This window comes from Pseudonaja textilis, chromosome 4, assembly GCF_049901715.1.
Source record: "Pseudonaja textilis isolate UNSWEBS1 chromosome 4, rPseTex1.2, whole genome shotgun sequence".
Classification (NCBI taxonomy): domain Eukaryota; kingdom Metazoa; phylum Chordata; class Lepidosauria; order Squamata; family Elapidae; genus Pseudonaja; species Pseudonaja textilis.
The window spans coordinates 49,020,531-49,041,956 of NC_141993.1; the positions used below are offsets into that span (position 1 = coordinate 49,020,531).

Genomic DNA, 21,426 nt, shown 5'->3' on the forward strand with positions numbered 1-21,426 from the left:
GGAGCAGCTGCCACTGCCAGATGCAGGGAAGGAAGAGATCCGGCTCTCCTGTGCAGCGCAGCCGGCTACCCACCTGAGCATGCAGTGGCAGCAGCTGGAGAGGGAATTGCTGCCACTGCCACCATGATCCCAGCCCAGGAGGGTATCCCACTTGTGTGTATGTGCGTGTGAGAAAGAGACAGATGAGAAAAGGGGAAGAGAGAAAGAGAGAGAATGAGAGAGAGGAAAGAGAGAAACAAATGAGAGAGAGAGAAGGGGGGGGAGAAATGAGAGAGCTGGTGGGAGAGAATGAGAGAGGGAAGAGAGAGGGAAACAAATGAGAGAAGGGGAGAGGAAATACAGAAAATTGAGAGAGAGAAAAGCAGAGAGAAAGAGAGAGAAATAAGAAAATGATGGAGGGAGAGAATGAGAGGGGGAAAAGACAGGGAAACAAATGAGAGAGAAGGGGAAGAGAAAGGGAGGGAGGGAGGGAGGGAGGGAGGGAGGGAGGAAGGAAGGAAGGAAGGAAGGAAGGAAGGAAGGAAGGAAGGAAGGAAGGAAGGAAGGAAGGAAGGACTATCTCAGATCTATGACAAAAGCAATGAGACCTCTTGCCAAGAAAACTACAGTTTGTCAGAAGGCACAAATTGGAAGCAAGTCTGATTTTTTTTTTTAAGAAAATAAGAGAGATGGCAAAAAATGCATCTGAAAATGGATAATGTATTATATTGTCAAACTCAAAAGAAATCAAAATATATACGCTATTGCTGTTAGTGCAATCTTGCAAACTTCTATCAACTTAAGAGTTCACTATGAAAAGATTTCAGAGAACCAATTTCCCACAATTAATAACTATATTTTGGATTTGCTATCATATTCAATGAGAAAGAAAAAAAAAGAAAGAAGGAAAGGGAAAGGGAAAGGAAAAAAAGAAGAGGAAAAAGAGAGAAAAACAGATTTCAGTTTTATATATGACATGTTGACCATTGCTATTAAAACATTTGGAAAATGTTTAGATCTAGCTCTATATGGGTCAGGTGCATCTTGAAGTCAGTCATAACTCCCAGCACCTGCCAACCCACGCAATTTTCTTGGCAGGGCCCAAAATTTAGTCATGTCACCTTGTGGGGAAGGTAGTGGCTATCAGAACTTTGTAAGTACTTTTTTTTTTTGATGGTGTGGTGTCAGTTGTAACTTCTCTCTCTTCACACAGGCTCTCCTTCATTCCATTTGCTTTTTTTCTTCTTCCATTGGGAAAAAGAAAAATAACTGAAATCTTTATCCTTCCACCCACTACTATTACTTGGGGGTAGTAGGTGGGGTGGAACCTTTCCAAACCAGAAGCATCCGTATGTGCTCAGTCGCAATGATTCAAAAGGTAGAGTAGGTAGCAAGCCAACCCACTTTGCACAACTAACAAGAGAAATTAATTACAGGAAGAGGTTAAAGAGGGACAGATAAAAGGGATACAAAATGTCCACATCTGTTGGTAGAAAGGGGTAAGAAGCATGGCAATGCCAAGGCATTGGTTTGGGGTCACAGATGGCATGAAGCCAGTTCCACTGCATTAAGGATATTGAGAATTAAAATGTAAAGATTATAGAGTTCCTTTTTTCAAAGAAAAAAGAAAAAAAGCAGTCACAACTACTTTTTTTTAAAAGAGCATTTATACGAATGGGAAAGAACAATTTTTTGTTAATACATTTAAATGTGATGGATGTGTAGGATTTCAAATCTGGAAAAGGAAAGGTGCCTTGGAGTGTGCATGGCTATAAGCACAGTACTCATTCACTGTTCCTTAAACCAAACACATCTTTTCCCAAGATCCTGCTTCAGATTGTAAGGGCAGCTGTGCAACCCAAGAAGAAATGCAACTCCTTTCAGAAGCTGCCAACTGGTGGTCTTTGATCAACCACACATGCTCTGAAGCATTCTTCATTTAAGTCCTGCGCGCAGCCTTATGACACTAAGCTACGGTATCAGAGTATAGAGTATGAAGAAAAGACTCCTTGATCAGATGAACATTTATTCTGGCTTAACATTCATTAGCAGCTAGTTTTATTACCACAGATGTTTAAAGAAGAAAGCACATATATTCAAGTGTTTACACCAGGGGTGGGATGCTACCAGTTCGTCCCGGCTCTATAGAACCGGTAGCTCTGAAGAGCAGCAGTACAGAACCAAAACATAATCACTGAACTGGTAGTAACACCAGTTGGATCCCACCCCTGGTTTACACCTATTTAGCAGCATACAGATTCAAAGTTTATTTGGTCATTTCCAGCTTGTCCTTCTGAGTTTTTCAGTTTCTAAAGTTTCTGTAGAAACCATAAGGGATAGTTGTGATCATTAGGCAGATTCAGCAGTGATTAGTAACATTAACTTTTAATGGTTGTGAATGCCTGTATATGAACCTGAGCTATATGGGTAAGGTTGGGTTGATATACTAGCCCAACAGCAGCATTTCACAAACGATGTTCAAATCCCTGAGACGATTAGTATTAAGGTACTAAAACATACATACTTTGAGCAAGGAATTTGAGTTGACATTGAAATTCAAGACAAGGACAACTAGAAGCTTGTTCTGAGTCATTCTACCCCCAAATTATGTTGGTGGAAATACGCTTGATGTGGTTGATATAATCTGAACATGAAAAATTGCAATGTCTTATTTTTGCCAATGGTCAGAGCACTTTCTAGTTCAGGCTGAGGACAATAAGGGTGATGAAGCAATTAGGATGGTTTATTCCAGACACTCAATGGAGTCTGAGGATTTGGGGGGGGGGAACTTGGGGGTTTTCTGGCAGGCTGCTCCATGTCACATTGGTCAATCTCTGAAAAAAAGGAGAGGATAAGAGTATTGAACAAGATAGTTCATGTGAAGCCTCTTCTCAGTTTCTGATTGTGAGATCCTTGGATTTGCAAAGCCCAAATTCAAACTTCACTCTTATTTGGTCTTCAGATTCTCACCCACCTGCCCTGTTCAAAGCAACTCAGACACTCTTAGAAAAAGACAAACAGGGTACTGTTTCTGCGGACCAAGTGAATGTATTTTCAGGCTTCTCTACTGGCAAAGTTGCTTGTATTTATTCAGTTCCCAATATCATTTGAGTAGAACCATGTCAGATAAGAGGGGCAGTGTCTTGCATTGTTACATGGGATTCTTTTGAGTGGACAGAGAAGAAATCTACTAACAAAGTGGATAGGAGCTCTGCAGTATGAGCACTGCCACTTGATGACTAAATCCATGCTGTCTCTTATTTTAGGCAACTGTGATGTAATTAATGCTAAAGGGATGACCCAATACCACCTACCTTGAAAAAGATGGCATTAGCCCTTTTCTAAAGAGGTTTTCAATTGAATTAGACAAGTTTTAACTCTTCCTTTTTAGAAGGTTTTGAGAATATGTTGTCAAATCAACTTAAGCAGATTTTAGAAATAGAATTTGGGATAAGGTATAATTTGTTTGCTGATGGGCCCAAAATACTGTGGAAGTCTTGGAAGATATCAGTGGTTGTAAGTGATTGGATTTGGGGGGGAAAGAAATAAGACTAAGCCCTAGCAGCATGACAATGATATTTGTTGATAATCATCTGACTCTTCTGAGTACAGTATTTCTGGTGGTTGTTCTAGGTGAGCTTCTACTCCCCTGAAAGCAGATGTTCTTCACTTGTGGCTCATGGGGATGAAAATTGCAGCCAGGGGAGCCTTTACTGTTATTTGAGCATCATAACCTATGCCCTTATTACCATGTAACCAATGGTGGGATTCAAAACTTTTTACTACCGGTTCTGTGGGCGTGACTAGGTGGGCATGGCCATGTGACTGGGTGGGTGTGGCTCCTTTTTTTTTTGCTTTTTTGCAGCTACCCCCCCCCTTTGGGGGGCCCTTCTGAGCCTCAGGCAAGCCTCCGGGGGGGGGGGTTGCTCCCAGAAGGCTCTCCTGGGGCTCAGGAAGACCAGAGCCTAGAGGGGACACGCAGCACACACACACCCGCTCCGTTTTTTGCCTTCCTGGGCCTCAGGGAATCCTCCTGGGTGAAGCAGTAAGACAAGCTAGGGGAATCCGGGCATAGCTGATCGTATGAACAGCTGACTGTCGGGAGGGGGGGGAAAAAGAAATACCTCAAGGGGTGAGTGTCAGGCGGACGAAGTGAGCGAGCATCAAGCAGGTGGGGCAAGTGACCTAGTGGCGACCAGGTGACTGGGTCGGGGGTGTGGCCTGCCAGAACTTACTACCGGTTCGGCAACCCATGGCAAATCCTTGCTACCGGTTCACTCGAACCAGTGCAAACCAGCTGAATATGACCACTGCATGTAACTAAATTATTATCATGCATTCTTAATGGAGCTGTGTTTGAAGAGGAGTTTTATGGTGCAGCTGAAGAGTACCTCGGAGTTGACTTTATGCTATATATTTCTGCCCATCCTATATGAACGTTCAGAGAAAGTGACCCAAGATTTTTCCCCTTAAGAGACATACTAAGACACTGGTTTTCTCAGTGGTAATCCTTACTCTACAATACACTGTCCCTTGACATGCTCCTCGGCTTTATATTTCAGAAACTTTGTAACGCAAAGAAAAGTATATATTTTATAATATACTTGATATCTAGCCATTAACAATGATTATGGGCCATCAAGTTGATGCTGACTTTCAGCTACCACACAGATAAAATATTCTCCAGGACACTCTGTCTCCAGTCTGAACCTTTATATTTAATTTTTTCAATATAGTAAAAATATATAGAACAAATAAAAACAAAAATATAAAATAAGAACTTTCTGCAAATTCAGTCAATTTTACAAATTTTATCTTCAATCTGATCCTTTACCGGATCTGTTCATTAGTGCCACAGTAACTGAGTCCATCCTCCTTGCTGCTGGTGTTCCTCTTTTTTCTTCCATCTTTCCTAATATTACAGACTTCTACAGAGATTTTCTCATAATGGGCTAAAATATGATAATCCAAGACTTGTCTTTGTTTTGAATGGGTACTTTGTATTGATTTATTTTATGATAGATTGATTTATTTTTTGACTGAATTGTTAACTTGGGCAACTAAGTTTTATGAATTAAATGGATTTTATACAGATTTTGTGAGAAGGACATTAATGTATTTTATTGTTATTTATGGTATTTTGGAACACTACAGTGTGTTTAATAAGAGGGTGGTATAAAAATGTGAAAAATACATACATCTGTATCTTGCATATATCAAGAAGAAACAAGTAAGACATAGATGACTGTTACAGAAATAGGAGAAAAATAAACAAAAAATCTAATAGCATACTAACAAATTGAACCAATTTGATACAGTGATGTAGTGGCCTAGAAACCAGGAGACTCTGAGTTCTAGTCCTGCCTTAGGCACAGGGGTGGGATCCGACCTGTGTAATTACCGGTTCGGTGATTTTACATTTTGCGTGCGCATGTGCGCTTTGCATGCATGCGCGTGTGTATATCATTGTCATCTAGCTGCCTGGACAGCTGAGCAGCACTGCACGTGGGTGCACAGTGGTTGAAAAACCACCTTTTTCCCTGCTTTTTCAACCACAGCTATGTCACTCAAAGCAGCTGTGGTTGAAAACGCAGGAAATAAAGGTCAGCTAAGAGCCCAGGCGGGCGGGCAGGCAAAAACAGCAGCAAACATAGAACCGGTTCTATGTATGCTCTCTGTTTGCTGCTTTTCAGAGCAACTGGTTCTACAGAAGTGGACAGAACCAGTAGAATCCCACCCCTGCTTAGACATGAATGCTGGCTGGATGACTTTGGGCTAGTCACTCTTTCAGCCCAACCTCCCTCATAGGGTTCTTCTTGTGGAGAAAGTAGGAGGAGGAGGAGGAGAAGGAGGAAGGTATGTTGCCATCTTGAATAACTCAGAAAGTAATAAAGATGGAATTTTTAAAAATATATAAAATCCACATTCTTTTTGAATAACAATGATGAAAAATGAGGTGGCACTGTCACTCAGGAGCCAGGACTGTTCTAAAGAAGTAATATTCAATGCTCCAAATCAGGGGTGTCAAACTCGCGTCATCATGGCAGCATCATGTGACTTATTGGAACTTTTTCCCGCTTTGCTAAATCAGGCATGGGCAGGGCCAACACATGACACATCCGGCCTGCAGGCCAGGAGTTTGACACCCCTGGTCTAAATCATAGCACAAATAATGTAGTGAATGTTACATTATTTTGAATGCTTGAAGCTACAAATAACAATAGAGATGGAGATGGACATAGTTTTGTAATGCCAGATCAGCAGTCCTCTTCAAAGAAACACCCACAAATGAAAATAGCCCTTGTTTTTAAAAAAGAGTAATTGTAGTAACAAATTTATTTAAAAAAAGCATAAAAGGATGGCATACAGAGGTACAGACACACCTAATTTGATCCTTTTTCTGTGTAAAGGCCCAGTTTTCACCAGCACTATTCCTTATGTGAGGATGCTCAACCAACTATAGCTATATCTAAATTATGCAATGTCCACTCCTCCCCATTTGAGAGGCCCAAGAGGGGCTGCCCAGTGGTATACTGCATTCCACTACAACTGAAAAGGGAGGGATCATGAATTTGCACCCACTATAAGAAGAATCTCATTGGGTAGCCTCCCAGGCTTTAGCTTTGCCTGTCAGTCAGGCTTTTGCCTTATTGAAAGATCAAACTCCATCCTGCCTGTTCATTACCTTAATCCTATTTTCTACATAGCTTTATTATCTGTGGAAGCTTCCTTGGGAAAGGCAGAAAAGGTGACATAGCCACTCCCTATTTGCTTGTAAGAATTGTTATTTCTATGTGCAGTAACCCAGAAAAAGTTCATGGGCAAGAAGGCTGGCTATATGAAGTAAACTGAACACCATATTCCCATAATTTAAATGCAATATTTAAATTAAGCCTTCTTAATGTAAAGAAACAATAATATTATTCTGTAGCACAGAATTATCAATTAATTTTATAAGCATACTGCTCTGCAAAAAGATTTCTGTGTACATAATGTTTTTTTGTGAATCGTTGCACTTACATCTCAGGGAATTAGAAATCTTAAAGCATGTCATGTATTTATTCCTTATATTTAAATGGCAAAAATCCACAATAAGTTACCATATATGATAGCAATAACCAAATTTAGGTGCATAAGTCACTTCTGAATATAGGTGGGTTCATTTATGCCAATAAAATGTATTATTGGCATTAAATTTATAATAATAATTTAATTGTTTGACAGAAAAGAAAGGGAAGGCAAGCCAACTGTTAGCATTATATCAGAATAGACAAAAAAAGGTCCTGCAGACTCACATTGCCAATAACTAGGGAAATGAGACACAAAGCATAGAAAAGGTTACTAATTAATATTAGCATGGATGGAAGGCTAAGTGAACCTTGACTCCTGTCAGGATCGAACTACAGGCTATGGGCAGAGTTTGCTTGTAATATTGCATTTTAATCACTGCACCACCAGGGCTCCTATAGGGTTCTTCCCCTATTTAGAAAAACTAAATGAGTTCATTAGTTCCTATTCATGCCATTCTTACCTCCCTAAGTCCCAGACTCTCAAAGGTGAATTATGTCCACAGCATGCTGTTCCAGTCACAAATGAACTATTAAAGAAGAAAACAAGGAATATTAGATTTGTATCACTATTAAATATCTGTGCTATAAGTAAATGAATATGCTAAAGACTTGTGAATTGAAATTCATAAGAGTTTCCATGCCTGACAGTTCAACAAAGAAAGAACAGTACAAATATCAAGAAGTCCATGTCAAGTCATTTAAGTCAGACAACCATCTCCAATTTGTGTAATCCTCCATGCTAGCTGAGTTTATTAGATTAAAGTCCAATATCACCAGAGGGCAGCGGATTAGAGAGAACTGGAATAAGGAATACGGGAAATTATTCTTTTCATACCAATTCTGACACACAGAACAGTAATATAGGCAAAATCATAACTGTGCTATAATGATCACATGATATCAATTTCCTAAAACAAGGAAAGCATCTGTCAGCAAACTATTTCAAAATGAATCATCCTAATATCTGCAACATTATTCCATTTTGGACATTCTCCCAAGAGGCGAGGAGGAACACCACCACCACCACTACCCCAATCTCCTGGCCTTTCAGAGATATCTAAAGAACTGGCTCTTTCATGCTACTTGGGGCTAAAGGAGGAGCATGCAGCTATAGAGTCGGTTGATGCCCTGAAGGCCCTCCCCCTGCCTTTTAATTTATATTTAATATCAAATTTTAGCAATCCTTGTCTTCATTTTAAATATTTTCTATTCAGTTTTTATGCTTTAACCTTTTTGTTTGTAGCCAGAGTCCTTCTCTGAGGGAGATGTGTGACTGGTAGGGAGAATTACATAGGAATACAGCTGAAGCTTGGATTGGAAAGATTAAATGGAATGTTGCACTTCCTTTAAGCTCTCTAAATATAATCTGCTAATACAATGATCTTTTTTCCTTTTCCAATTAAGAAAACTGACAAACACAATACAGAAGCCTGATGATGGCAGATGAGATTCTGCTGAAACGTTGCTGCAACTTTAAAAGCACAACTACAATGACATGGGAAAATAATAACATACATACATACATACATACATACATATATATATATATATATATATATATATTTGTTTTCTGAGGTTCTCGCGGGTATTTATATGTGGATCTTTGGTTGTTCGGGTTTTTGTGATCAGCAAGATCACAACTCACCAGCTCAAATCCCCCAGCAACTAAGACTAACCGAGCACAGCCAAGCCCCCACCTGAACAGAACACGCCTCCAACCAATCAGAACACGGCTAACCCCCCCAACCAATCAGAACACAGCCAAGCCCCCACCCAATCAAGTCCCACCCCCACTGGCAGTTAAAAGGAGGAAGCAGCTGCAATCTCACATTACTCTGAAAAGCACAGAGCCGGAGACAGAAGCCTGAAGATGATGAATGAGACTTCATCGAAACGTTGCCTAGATACTTCGAATCTTACGCGGGAGAAAACCCGAACAACCAAAGATCCACATATATATATATATATATATATATATATATATATATATTTGTATATTTGTTTTCTTAAGTTTTCGCGGGTACTTACATGTATGGAATTCGGCTTTGCTCGGGTATTTTCCCACGTCATAGTAGTTGTGCTTTTAAAGTTGTAGTGACGTTTCAGCAGAATCTCATCTGCCATCATCAGTTATATACTATATATAAATCTATAACATTTGTGACTTTGAAGAAGTACATTAACTGCACTTGTATAATTTTTGTTTTTAGTCTTATAATCTGTATGTTTTATTTTTTTTAAAAAACATGTATAGTATTGATAGTTTAAAGCAAAGATGTATTTCCAAAAGAAATATTTATGAATGAACAGATCTTGATTGGGATTGCACAATTATTACTCAATGTAATATTAGTACAATTTTCATGCAGAATATACTGAAACTTTTATTACATAAAAAGTATCAATTTTAATGTCAACATCTCCACTACGTAATTGTTTATAAATGTCAAAAAAAAGAAGAAAAAGATGAAAGTGCCTCTAAAAATAATACAGGTAGTCTTCTATTTATGGACACTACTGAGCCCAAAATTTCTGTTGCTTAGTAAGAAAGTTATTAAGTGAGTTTTGCCCCATTTTACAACCTTTCTTATCACAGTTGTGAAGCGAATCATTGACTTTGTGAAGCCAGTAACACTGTTAAGTGAAACTGGCTTCCCCACTGAATCGGCTAGTCAGAAGGTTGCAAAAAATGATCACATGACCCCAAGACACTGCAACCATCATAAATATATTCCAGTTGCCACCTTCCTGGGGCTGATAAAAAGTGACTGACTCAAAGTTAGCTCCCTTGTGGATGTGGCAGCCCCAAACTCACTGATTCCAGGGTTCTAGCCTAATGCCTTAATCACTACATCAAAAGTTGAACCATGCCTAATTTCTTTGCAAAAAAGAAGTTTCGTTTCCAATTTGATTCCTAAAATTTTCTGAGGAGTGCTGTCAATATTTCTCCAATACTTTGGGTGGGTGGGGGTGGGGGTTATATGTCCCCACATTATGATAGAATATTTCTTCTTGGAGTTTCTTCTTTTCTTTTGTGGAGCTTCCAACATTTATTGCTGCATGATTTATCTATTTTGACTATTATTGATAGAATCACTACAACATTTTATACCAGTTCTTTCTCAAAGCATAACTTGGATGGAATTCTATAGAGTTGTTCTTTACTACTGATTTTTACATACAAGTGCCCTTCTCTCTAAAATAAAAAGTGACTATATTACACAGCACTATATGGATCAGAACTGACCATCCATTTTACTGGTAACGTAATGTAGTTAAAGAAGTTAAAAATTATATTCACAACTATTTATGAAGAAAGTGTGCCTCCTTCTCTCTAAGAGATAAATTCAAAGAAATTCAATTCAAAATGTTTATTAGTCTTGAAATTCTGATCAAATGTAATCCGTTCACACATTAAATCACCCATTCCTAAGTAGCTGTGCTTAGATGTACTGGAGTACAATTCTCATATCCTTGAAAGGCAAACATGTGTGTTTGCCATACGATATAGAGTGCTGAAAGCCAGGACAAGTAGATTTAAACATAGCTTTTACCCAAGTGCTGTGATCAGGTTAAATGCAGAGTTATGAATCTGGTGGTCTTAACATATATATATCCTGGTTGTACAGTTTTTAACTGTTATTTGTTTTAATTTGTTTTACATTGTTATTTGTATATGTCTTTTGGTGTTGTTCAGTTGTATGTTGTGGAAGAGCACCTTATTTCGTTGTTCTCAGGTTTCTGAATACAATGACAATAAATTTATCTTTAATCTTTAATATTTCTAAAATTTATAAGTCTTCCATCACGTTTTCAGGACATAAACGTATTAACTTTTTGGATTTTGCTTCGTTAAGATCTACATTGAGAATGTCAAGAACCTGAGCTAACAGACTGCTTTTTATGCATCAGCTAGCAGCATATTCTTTTCACCCAAATGTCTAAACACAAGATTTCATTCCACACCTCATGGGCTACCCAAGATAAGTCTTCAGAACATCTGCAAGCTCTTAAATATAGGGCGGCACATCAATTGATCCCCCAAGTCAGCAAGCAGTCTTGTACTCAATGGAGCCCAGAACTAAAAAAAAAAAACCTGAATTTTGTCTCTTTTTGTCTCTTTAGCATAAGCCATTAATAAATGGTAAAGCCAATTACCGTGGTTAGAAACATAATAGCAGCTTGGAAATCACTGAAGTGGGCAATTCAGTTTTTAAGATTTCTGTCTTGCTTTTTCTCTCTCTCCCTTGCTCAACACAGACACACAGGTCTTTCAGAAGAAGGTATGCAACATCCTTCCAGTGGCTGCACAGGTCTAAATTAGCATCAAGGTATGTCAATAGGACTGAAGAGAGGGGTGGAGACCATCAACACTAATCCCCGCTATTCTGCTTGTATAGCCTGTTGTGATTGGGATTAGAAATTTCTTGGTGGGTTGGCTTGCAAATTGCACCACTTCCCGCAAACTACACAGAATCTGAACCACAAATTCTTCCCATTCTAGAAGAATCCGAAAGTCCTCATAATTCAAATAAAAACAATTTCTAATATTGAGGGCAAATATAAGGTCCTATGTTGCATTCCACTTCCACAACTGTAACCTTTGTTGTTAGCACAAAAATTTATTTTTAAAATATCTGACCTGTAATTAATTACAAAGAAGAAAATGTCATTATATACTTTGTTTTGTTATAAAGAAGTAAAATAGGGATTAAAAACTTTCAGAATAATAGCAATAGAATTACATGCCACATATTAGATATTAGATCCACATATTCTTTTTACAATTGCTGCATCCTAATTTTCTCCAAATAAATTCTTCATGCAAAGAATGGCATATCTACAATCACTTCATCTAATTCTTCCTAAATATATTGATAATGAAGATGCCAATATCAATCTATTTCTTCCTGCTCATCTCTTGCAAACTGATTTTGGGAAAATATAAGTATCTCAAATATTTTCATATCTGCTCAATCCTAAATTGGTTTAATTTAATCTTCCATATTAGAAATGCCTCTCAATCTTCATCTATTATTTTTTGAAGTGTTTAAGAAGGAACAACCCATTCCAAACAAATTCCTTCCAGGTACAATAATAATCTTCTACATTAGAAATATCCCTCAATCTCCATCTATTATTTTATTTGACAAATCTTCCACAACGAACAAGGAAATATGGTTGGGAAAAAGTATTTTTTAATCTCCTACAGAAAGTAGACAGAAGATTCTGAGAGAACTTCTAACACTTACATTTTATTCAGCAAGTCTTTCCATTCCAGTTTCCCTTTAGGGATGGGTAGGGGATATGCAAAGGAGAATTGTCTCTGTCCCCCTAAGAACAAACAACAAGCAGGGAGAACTTAATGTTGCATTTTCTTCATTTATCTCCCATTTTTCAAAGCTCCTCCCACAGCTTTGGGCATAGGGTGCTACATCTCTCTATTGTAGTAACCCTACCAGTGGCCTTGTTCCCCAAATCAGGATCCCTTTACTTCAGACTCCAAAGAATCAGTAGATTCAGGATGAGCTTGTGCAACTATTGCAAATGAACTTGTTGTAATAGAGATTGGAAACATGAGCATCATTAGCTGATTTCTATAATCTTTCTATGTTTGAATAGCCTTTTCAATTAATTAGATATTTTACTCTGCGTTTCTTGTGCCAGGAATCCAAACTATAATTCCCTTTTCAATATTTTTCCTCTCCCGTCATCGAGCCAGGTATGTGGCAGAAGCGCACATGGGGCAAGAAATTTTAGGAGCATAGATATGAAAGGTAAAATCAGAAAAGAATTGTGCCCACCTCATATAAGATGTAGGCAATCTTAATGCCCAGATGTTCTTAACAGTAACTCTGACCACACTACAGAGTTATATAGTGACATAATCCACAACACCGCGGTTATCAGGTTATCTTTCTGTGTTTTATTTTACTGTATAATTTATATGAACATACCTTTCCTTGCATGTAAGAAAAAGGAAACTGCCCAGGAAGGATATGGAACCCAACTAAATAAGAATACTGGATTAAAGAAACAACCACAAGAAGTTGTGGTTCCCACAAGAAGGCAACATTGAAAATTGAAGACATAATTGACTGTACCCAGTGAGTGCTCATTAATGCCTCCACTTCAGCATGGGAGAGCAGTCATCAAATAGAGTTCAATAGAGCTGTGTCCGAGATCTATACTGCTCAACATTTTTTATCAATGACTTGGACAAAAGTGTTGAGGGAATGCTTACCATGTCTACAGGTTATATAAAGCTAGAATGGATGGCTAACACTACGGATCTGACATGCAATGAAATGAATAAACTGAATTTAATAAGAAGAAATGTAAGCTTTACATCTAGGTCAAACAAAAAATGAAAGGCACAAATATAGCATGAGTGAGATCTGGCTTGCTACCAATTATATATCTAAGGAGAGATATTAGTCTTCAAATATCCGAAGAGTTGTCATATAGAAGGGGGAGCGGATTAATTCTATATTATCCAGAGATAGGACCAGAATCAATGGGTTAAAACTAAAGATAAATATGCTCAGGCTAGATATTGGAAATAATTTCCTGATTATAAACAGTCTGCTAGCAGAAAAACTGGCTGCCACATTAAGTGTGGAGTTTTCTGGATGTATTGCTAAATGAGAAGTGAAACGTCTCCAAAGAAAAACCAGAAACTCCAGTTGCCTCTTGAAAAAGCACCTTAGGTCTCTTTTCTGGAGTTTTCAAGCAGAGGCTGGATGGTAATCTCTTTAAAAAGGTCTAATAGAGCCTGACTGAGCAGCAAGTTCAGTCGTAGAATGTAGATAAAATCTAAGGTTCTCCTTATAACTTTTAAAAAAATCTTTAGTTTTTGTCTCATCTTAAATCAATAATTTTATCTGAGACTACAGTCTTTTATATACTGGACTACAGTATCTGGATTACATATTCAGGTTTTAATCTGAGTCCTTTCTTTCATCTTCGCATCTTGTAAATTAGTTCTAATTGTCCCATTCTCAAAACTACTGTATATAAAGAATCAATGAAGCAAGAGAAAGCTAGGAGAAAGCTATTTCTTAGGAACAGATCTGGTGTATGACAAAGTAGGTTAACAACATCTGTTTGGACAAAGAGTTTGGATATAGGGAAGGAATGAACCTAAGTGTCAAAAAAGAAACAGAGGGACAGAGCATGCTGACAAGAGAGCCTCTTCCAACCACAGAACCGTATTATCCACACAGACGTAAACTTATGCAGCCTTTGAGTCTGCACCAACACGTTAGTGCGAGAGTAACCACCAAAGCTGTCAGATCCTTCACCAACATGCCCATCAATGCATTCAGCTTTTCCCAACACACATTGGCATTTTAATTACTGTTGGGTAAACTAATTTGTCCAAATGAAGGCAACTCAGTCTCATAGAATATGCAGGCTCCCTGACCTCTGACAGGCAATGACACAAGATACAAAAGGAGGCAAAGGAAAGCTTTTTTTAAATCAGAGCCTTATTACTCTCTATTACTCCAATTAGTGAAGCTTCAGTACTTTGAATTGGGGGGAAATTGCAATTAAATCAATTTTTGATGGTCTGGAAGTGGGTTACCAAACCGCCTGGCCTGTGAAATACTGATATTATAGCAACAAAGGTTAAAGTCTTTGTCAGCACCTGTGGACCTTCTGTCTTTCCTGTATCTTCCTCCATGCTGGTTCTGTTTCTCTCTAAAATAAGTCATTAGAACATGTCATGTCTTATTGTAGCTGCCATCAACCTGCTAACCTAATCAGTTGACATCATTATGGAAAGTAATTCCTACAGTTATATTTAGTGCTAAGGTCACACAAACTTGCAGCACCCCCTCCCTTCTGGAAAATGATGGAAGGAGGGTCCTAACATTAGAAACATAGTCAAGGGTAGGAAAGAAGTAGGCATTGCATAGCAAATGGTCTCAAGATGTGTCTGCATTGAGCAGCATTTCCATATGTCTGCATATTCTCATGAGATGGCTAGACATTGAGAAAACGTTCTTCTCTCCAGAGAAACCTCACACAAACAGCAAATATACAATCAGCAGATTAGGGTTAATAGAGCAGTCTCTAGTTTTCATATAGTTATGAATGGAAAGAGGAAGTAACACCACCAGCAGTTACTGCAACAAGAATATTTGAGAGATACTCTGGAAGATCAGAATGCAACATAATAAAAAACATTTGTATTGTTACATTTTCCTTTGATTTGGTCTCAGGGCTAAGTATTGTATGCTGTTTATATACAACATTTATATGTATTTTTATTTTCAATATTACTTTTTTTGCATAGCATGGATTTTTTAAATTATATTCTACTACTTATCTACTGCTAGTTATTGACTTGTATAAGATTGTAAGATCATTTAATACTATTCACAATGTATATGGTACATCTCTGTTTCTTTCAGTTGTATCATTATTTTACAGCTCTATGGAATTAATCTTTTATCTACATTCTTGAGAGGCTGTATACATAAATTGTTATGCCTCTGGTTTTTTTAAAAAAGAAATAATTTTATTTTTCCTTTTACAATTTCAGGTAGTTACATTAGTGTTAACATCTCTGGGGGTTTAAAAGCCTATAGTTTTAAACATTTTTATGCCGTTCTTAAACTGAATTTTTCAAAAATAAATATATATTTAGCTAAAAGAGAAGAGTTAGACAAGGATGTCTATTGGCCCAGTTTTATTTAATTGTTAAATAAATGCTCTGGTACCTCATTTGTTTTTCACCTTTCAATGCTAGCCCACAGGAACATCAATGGTTTATTAAACACTAATAAAGCAGTAATTTTGCCTTTGATCCTTGTCAGTTAAAAGAGTGTTGAGATCACTCTTTTCATATTGCAATAAGGCAGAATTAATAGTAGATTTTTCCAAGACAAGATCCATATATCTTAGTAACCAAAACAGTGAATCTGGCAGTTAGGCGGGCATACCGTCAAGCAGGTCAAGATATTTAAACAGTAATTTTTTAGCCTGTTGCAGTCAAAATGCTCATCTGGATTCTATGGCTCAAATGCACAGAAATCAGCAGTTTAAATTTATTTATTTTTTTGCCTAAGATACACAGTTTATACTTACTGCAATCAAGTTATTTGATTCAATTAGGACTGTTTAGGAACAAGACTATCAATTTGTCCCAAAAACTGACTATCAATTTTTTCAGAAATGTCTCTTATTGTGGGTTTCCCAGGGATGTTTATCTTGAGCCCAGTTTGCTGTTCTTCCACATGATATATTCATTTTAAAAAATCACATTTCAGATTCTAAATCATCTTCTTATCTATTTCAATTCCCTAATTCAGAGCTGGTTTAATATCCACCACAAAGCATTACTGGAGGGGAAATATAGAAGTTCTTTTGAAGCACAGCACTGTGTGTTATAGGTACCATAAAATGCAGTCCATATCCCCCATAACCCCCATTCTTACAGGAACTTTAGAGTCTGATTTAAATTTCTTAAGCACTGATAAATTTTATTTATTTTAAATACCATATTAACATAACAACTTTACTTTTGTAAATGTAGTAAAATTCTACTACACTGCTCAAAAAAATAAAGGGAACACAAAAATAAGACATCCTAGATCTGAATGAATGAAATATTCCTATTAAATACTTCGTTCATTATATAGTTGAATGTGCTAACAACAAAATTACAATGGAAAAAAAATTATCAATGGAAATCAAACTTAGCAACACATGGAGGTCTGGATTTGGAGTTACACTCAAAATTAAAGTGGAAAAAAACACGACAGGCTGATCCAACTTTGATGTAATGTCCTTAAAACAAGTCAAAATGAGGCTCAGTAGTGTGTGTGGCTTCCACGTGCCTGTATGACCTCCCTACAATGCCTGGGCATGCTCCTGATGAGGTGGCGGATGGTCTCCTGAGGGATCTCCTCCCACACCTGGACTAAAGCATCCCCCAACTCCTGGACCAACTCCTGTGGTGCAATGTGGTGTTGGTGGATGGAGCGAGACATGATGTCCCAGATGTGCTCAATTGGATTCAGGTCTGGGGAACGGGCAGGCCAGTCCATAGCATCAATGTCTTCATCTTGCAGGAACTGCTGACACACTCCAGCCACATGAGGTCTAGCACTGTCTTGCATTAGAAGGAACCCAGGGTCAACTGCACCAGCATATGGTCTCACAAGGGGTCTGAGGATCTCATCTCGGTACCTAATGGCAGTCAGGCTACCTCTGGCAAGCACATGGAGGGCTGTGCGGCCCTCTAAAGAAATGCCACCCCACACCGTTACTGACCCACTACCAAACCGGTCATGCTGGAGGATGTTGCAGGCAGCAGAACGTTCTCCACGGCATCTCCAGACCCTGTCATGTCTGTCACATATGCTCAGTGTGAACCTGCTTTCATCTGTGAAGAGCACAGGGTGCCAGTGGCGAATTTGCCGATCTTGGTGTTCTCTGGCAAATGTCAAACATCCTGCACGGTGTTGGGTTGTAAGCACAACCCCCACCTGTGGACGTTGGGCCCTCATACCACCCTCATGAAGTCTGTTTCTGACTGTTTGAGCAGCCACATGCACATTTGTGGCCCGCTGGAGGTCATTTTGCAGGGCTCTGGCAGTGCTCCTCCTGTCCCTCCTTGCACAAAGGCGGAGGTAGCGGTCCTAATGCTGGGTTGTTGCCCTCCTAGGGCCTCCTCCACGTCTCCTGATGTACTGGCCTGTCTCCTGGTAGCGCTTCCATGCTCTGGACACTACGCTGACAGACACAGCAAACCTTCTTGCCACAGCTCGCACTGATGTGCCATCCTGGATGATGTGCCATCCTGCACCACCTGAGCCACTTGTGTGGGTTGTAGACTCCATCTCATGCTATCACTAGAGTGAAAGCACCACCAGCATTCAAAAGTGACCGAACCATCAGCTAGAAAGCATAGGAACTGAGAAGTGATCTGTGGTCACCACCTGCAGAACCACTCCTTTATTGGGGATGTCTTGCTACCTGCCTATGCTTTCCACCTGTTTTCTATTCCATTTGCACAACAGCATGTGAAATTGATTGTCAATCAGTGTTGCTACCTAAATGGACAGTTTGATTTCACAGAAGTGTGATTGACTTGGAGTTACATTGTGTTGTTTAAGTGTTCCCTTTATTTTTTTGAGCAGTGTATATCATGTGAATACTCCTCCCACAGATGGTTAATAACCACTAATAATATAGTTTAGGTACTTTTCTATGATATATGATGAACCATGATTACACTGATGTAATTCACTTACCCACAGTCATTAGATCCATCAGGCTGACATAACTATGCCTATAAATTTATATATTGGTGTTTTTTAAACCATTTTTAACTCTTTAGACTTTTAAGTCACTGTCATTCCTTTATACGCTATTTTAACCACATTACTATATTTTTATATTTACAATATTAATATTAATAAATTTGCCTGCAGATTTTATATTTCACACTAGCTATTTTATTTTAATTATTATCCCATAGTTTTATCCAAATTACATAAATCTATTCTGTATTTACTTTTGTTTTTGATGGCATATCATCATCTTTATAATCTTAATCTTAAATATTTAATGTTTACCTTCTGCTGGTAATTTAAATTTTAGTCATATCTTATGCAGATTAGATTATTACAGCAACAAAAATTATATACAACCATAATTTTATTTTTTGGATGTTATATTATGGCTGTTAATGCCCAGAATAAAGATACCACCACCACTACTACTACTACTATTACTGTTACTAATTTTTAAGCTACTAACTCAAGTAAGACATTGTCTGCATATCGAGAGGAATCAATTAGTTACAGGTGGTACAGTAGCATTTTTGGAATATTGTTAAGAATGTTCATTGACCTCTCTTTTGTATAGTCTCTCTCCCTGCCACCCATGGACACACAGAATCCAAGCAGAAAAAAAATCCTTCAGGGACTCAGGTTATACTTGTCTCTGTTCCTTATCAGGCTATATCCCTATTTGCTTGGCTTACTTTCTTTTTAAGATAAAAGCATTCAAAAATGTAATATCAACCTGAATTACTTCCAGATGGACTTTTAATGTGCACTGACAACAACTCATTGCATCATTTTTATAGACATCCATGCATTATATTTTGGTCAACAGTCCCTTTACCATTTTTTTTCTATAATATGGAAAAATTGTTACTGTATCTGGTAATATATGGAAGTACGACTTTCCAAAAGTGATGGTGTTTTTTTGGAAAGGAAATTAGAAATTTGATGGCTGTGGTAACATTCACTGTTTATATATTTCTCATCCTTTAATCTCTTAAATATACTAATTAATATGAAGGTGCACATAGATAATTAAAGTCAATTGCAGAATTAACTAATATACTAGTTACCTAATATGAAGATACATGCAGCTTTTTAAAATTATCTGTTCCATTTTGTAAGATATTGGATGACTTGTCTCCATCTATCCGTCTTGCCCACTGCAAAAACGTTTGTTTCCTTGTCACAGAATACAGAAATACAAATATGAGAGTATTATTATAGGAAGAGTCAGCCCAGACAAATAAATAGCTGGAGTGCTTTGAAATAAAATTACTTTTTTCACAAAGTAGTCTACAAAAAGAATGGGCGTGCAAATACAACAAATGCTTGCAAGTATGCTCAAAACTACCCCCTTGCTTGGTGGAATAAAGAGTGATATGAAGAGAGAGGTTCAGGTACAGCTTTAGGTTCAGAACAAATATGCAGAAGTCCAAGAACATACAACTATGATTTCAATTTGATATGAAAGATGGGAAGAGAACAGTGTTCTATGCACCTTGGCGTATAGTCTTGCTGGCCACATGACCACATAAATGTTTTCAGACAACCCTGGCTCTCTCAGCTAAGAAACAGAGAGGAGTTCTGCCTCCTAAGACTCGGACACAGGGGAAACCTTTGCCTTTACTTTTATGAAAGACATAGTACAGATTCCTCTGAGATTCAGCACTCAACATTTATAAGCTGTATAGATATATATAGTTGTTATTCTATAAAGAACAAGACAATACATAGGAACATGTGAGAGAAAAAATGCCTATCTGGACACAGATCCAGTTTTTATCCAGAATTGGTTGTTATTTCAGTTTAACAGAATCTGCTATTAATTTGGTTGCTTTGGAAATACTTATAAGAATTAAAGTAGCTGTTAGAAGAAAATTAGAAAAGAGAAATGTCAAAACTGCTGATATGTACGAGAACATCTATCTACCATAAAAGATAGAACTGTTGGTAGCTAGACAAAATAAGCGAGCAACTTTTTAAGACTGAGAGCCACATTCAATCTTGTGTCTGAATGATCAGGAAAAGATTGGTGAGAACACAGCAAAACAGGTGAAAAAACATATCACAAAAATATTTGTTATATTAAATAAATGAGCAAATTAAAACAATTGTATCTGAAAGCAACCAAAAGCTCAGTTGAATCAAAAGTTGGAAAAATCTGATTAGGAGAACAGGTCTAATTTGGTCAGTGTAGTAGATGATACCTGTTCAACCTCTGATCTTACTACCTAGTGGAAGGGAGCCCACAGTCTCTCGTGGTCAACGATTCTACTTGTCAAATTGATCTTACTATTAGAATAACTTTCCATTATTTAAAATGGAACAACCTTCTTCTAACATATTACCTCAGTTACTTTATCATCACTTTTAGATGGGCCAGTTGATCTTTTGTAAGAGCCTGTTTGGACTGGAGCAGGGGTGTCAAATTGGCTGGATGCATCATGTGCAGGCCATGCCCACCCCAGCTCTGTGAATGGGAAAAATGTCATGAAACGTCACATGATGGCAAGGTGACATGGCAAGTTTGATACCCTTGGTTAAAGTACCATGTTAGAAAGAGACTACGAATTCTAGACCAACCTTAGGCATGAAAGCAGGCTGAATGGTTTTGGGCCAATCACTTTCTCTCAGTTCAACCCACCTCATAAGGTTGTTGCTGTCAAGAAGATAGGAAGGAATATTAGGTATATTTACTGCCTTGGGCTATTTATAATAATAATAAAGGAGATACATAAATAGTTGTGGGAGCATATGTATGTATGTGAATTATGTGTCTGTGTGCACACATATATATTAGATATTATATCTTCCAAATAAAACAAGCAAATAAGATCTTTCTAAAAGTCACATAGAATAATTTAAGAACCCATTAGGAGGAATTTCCTGACAGCAAGAACTATTAAGCACTGGAACAACTTGACTTCCAGAACTGTGGGTGCTCTATTGCTGGAGGTTTTAAAGAAAACATTGGATAACCATTTGTTTGATATGGAATGAAGGCTGTTGCCTTGAGCAGGGGCAGGGTGGGCTAGTTCCCTTCCAACCCTATGATTCTATGAGCTATGTCA

General features: G+C 37.9%; 1 protein-coding gene across 2 annotated transcripts in view; it reads right to left on the reverse strand.

The window, feature by feature from the left end:
• Positions 1 to 21,426, reverse strand: part of FBXW4 (F-box and WD repeat domain containing 4) — a 72,545-nt gene that overhangs the window by 13,437 nt on the left and 37,682 nt on the right. The window contains exon 6 of one of the 2 annotated variants that reach the window (XM_026701162.2): positions 7,511 to 7,576. The exons of the other annotated variant lie outside the window; for it this stretch is intronic. Within the exon in view, the coding sequence (XP_026556947.2) occupies positions 7,511 to 7,576 (66 nt within the window). The remainder of the gene's footprint in view (positions 1 to 7,510; positions 7,577 to 21,426) is intronic. 2 annotated transcript variants of the gene reach the window in all.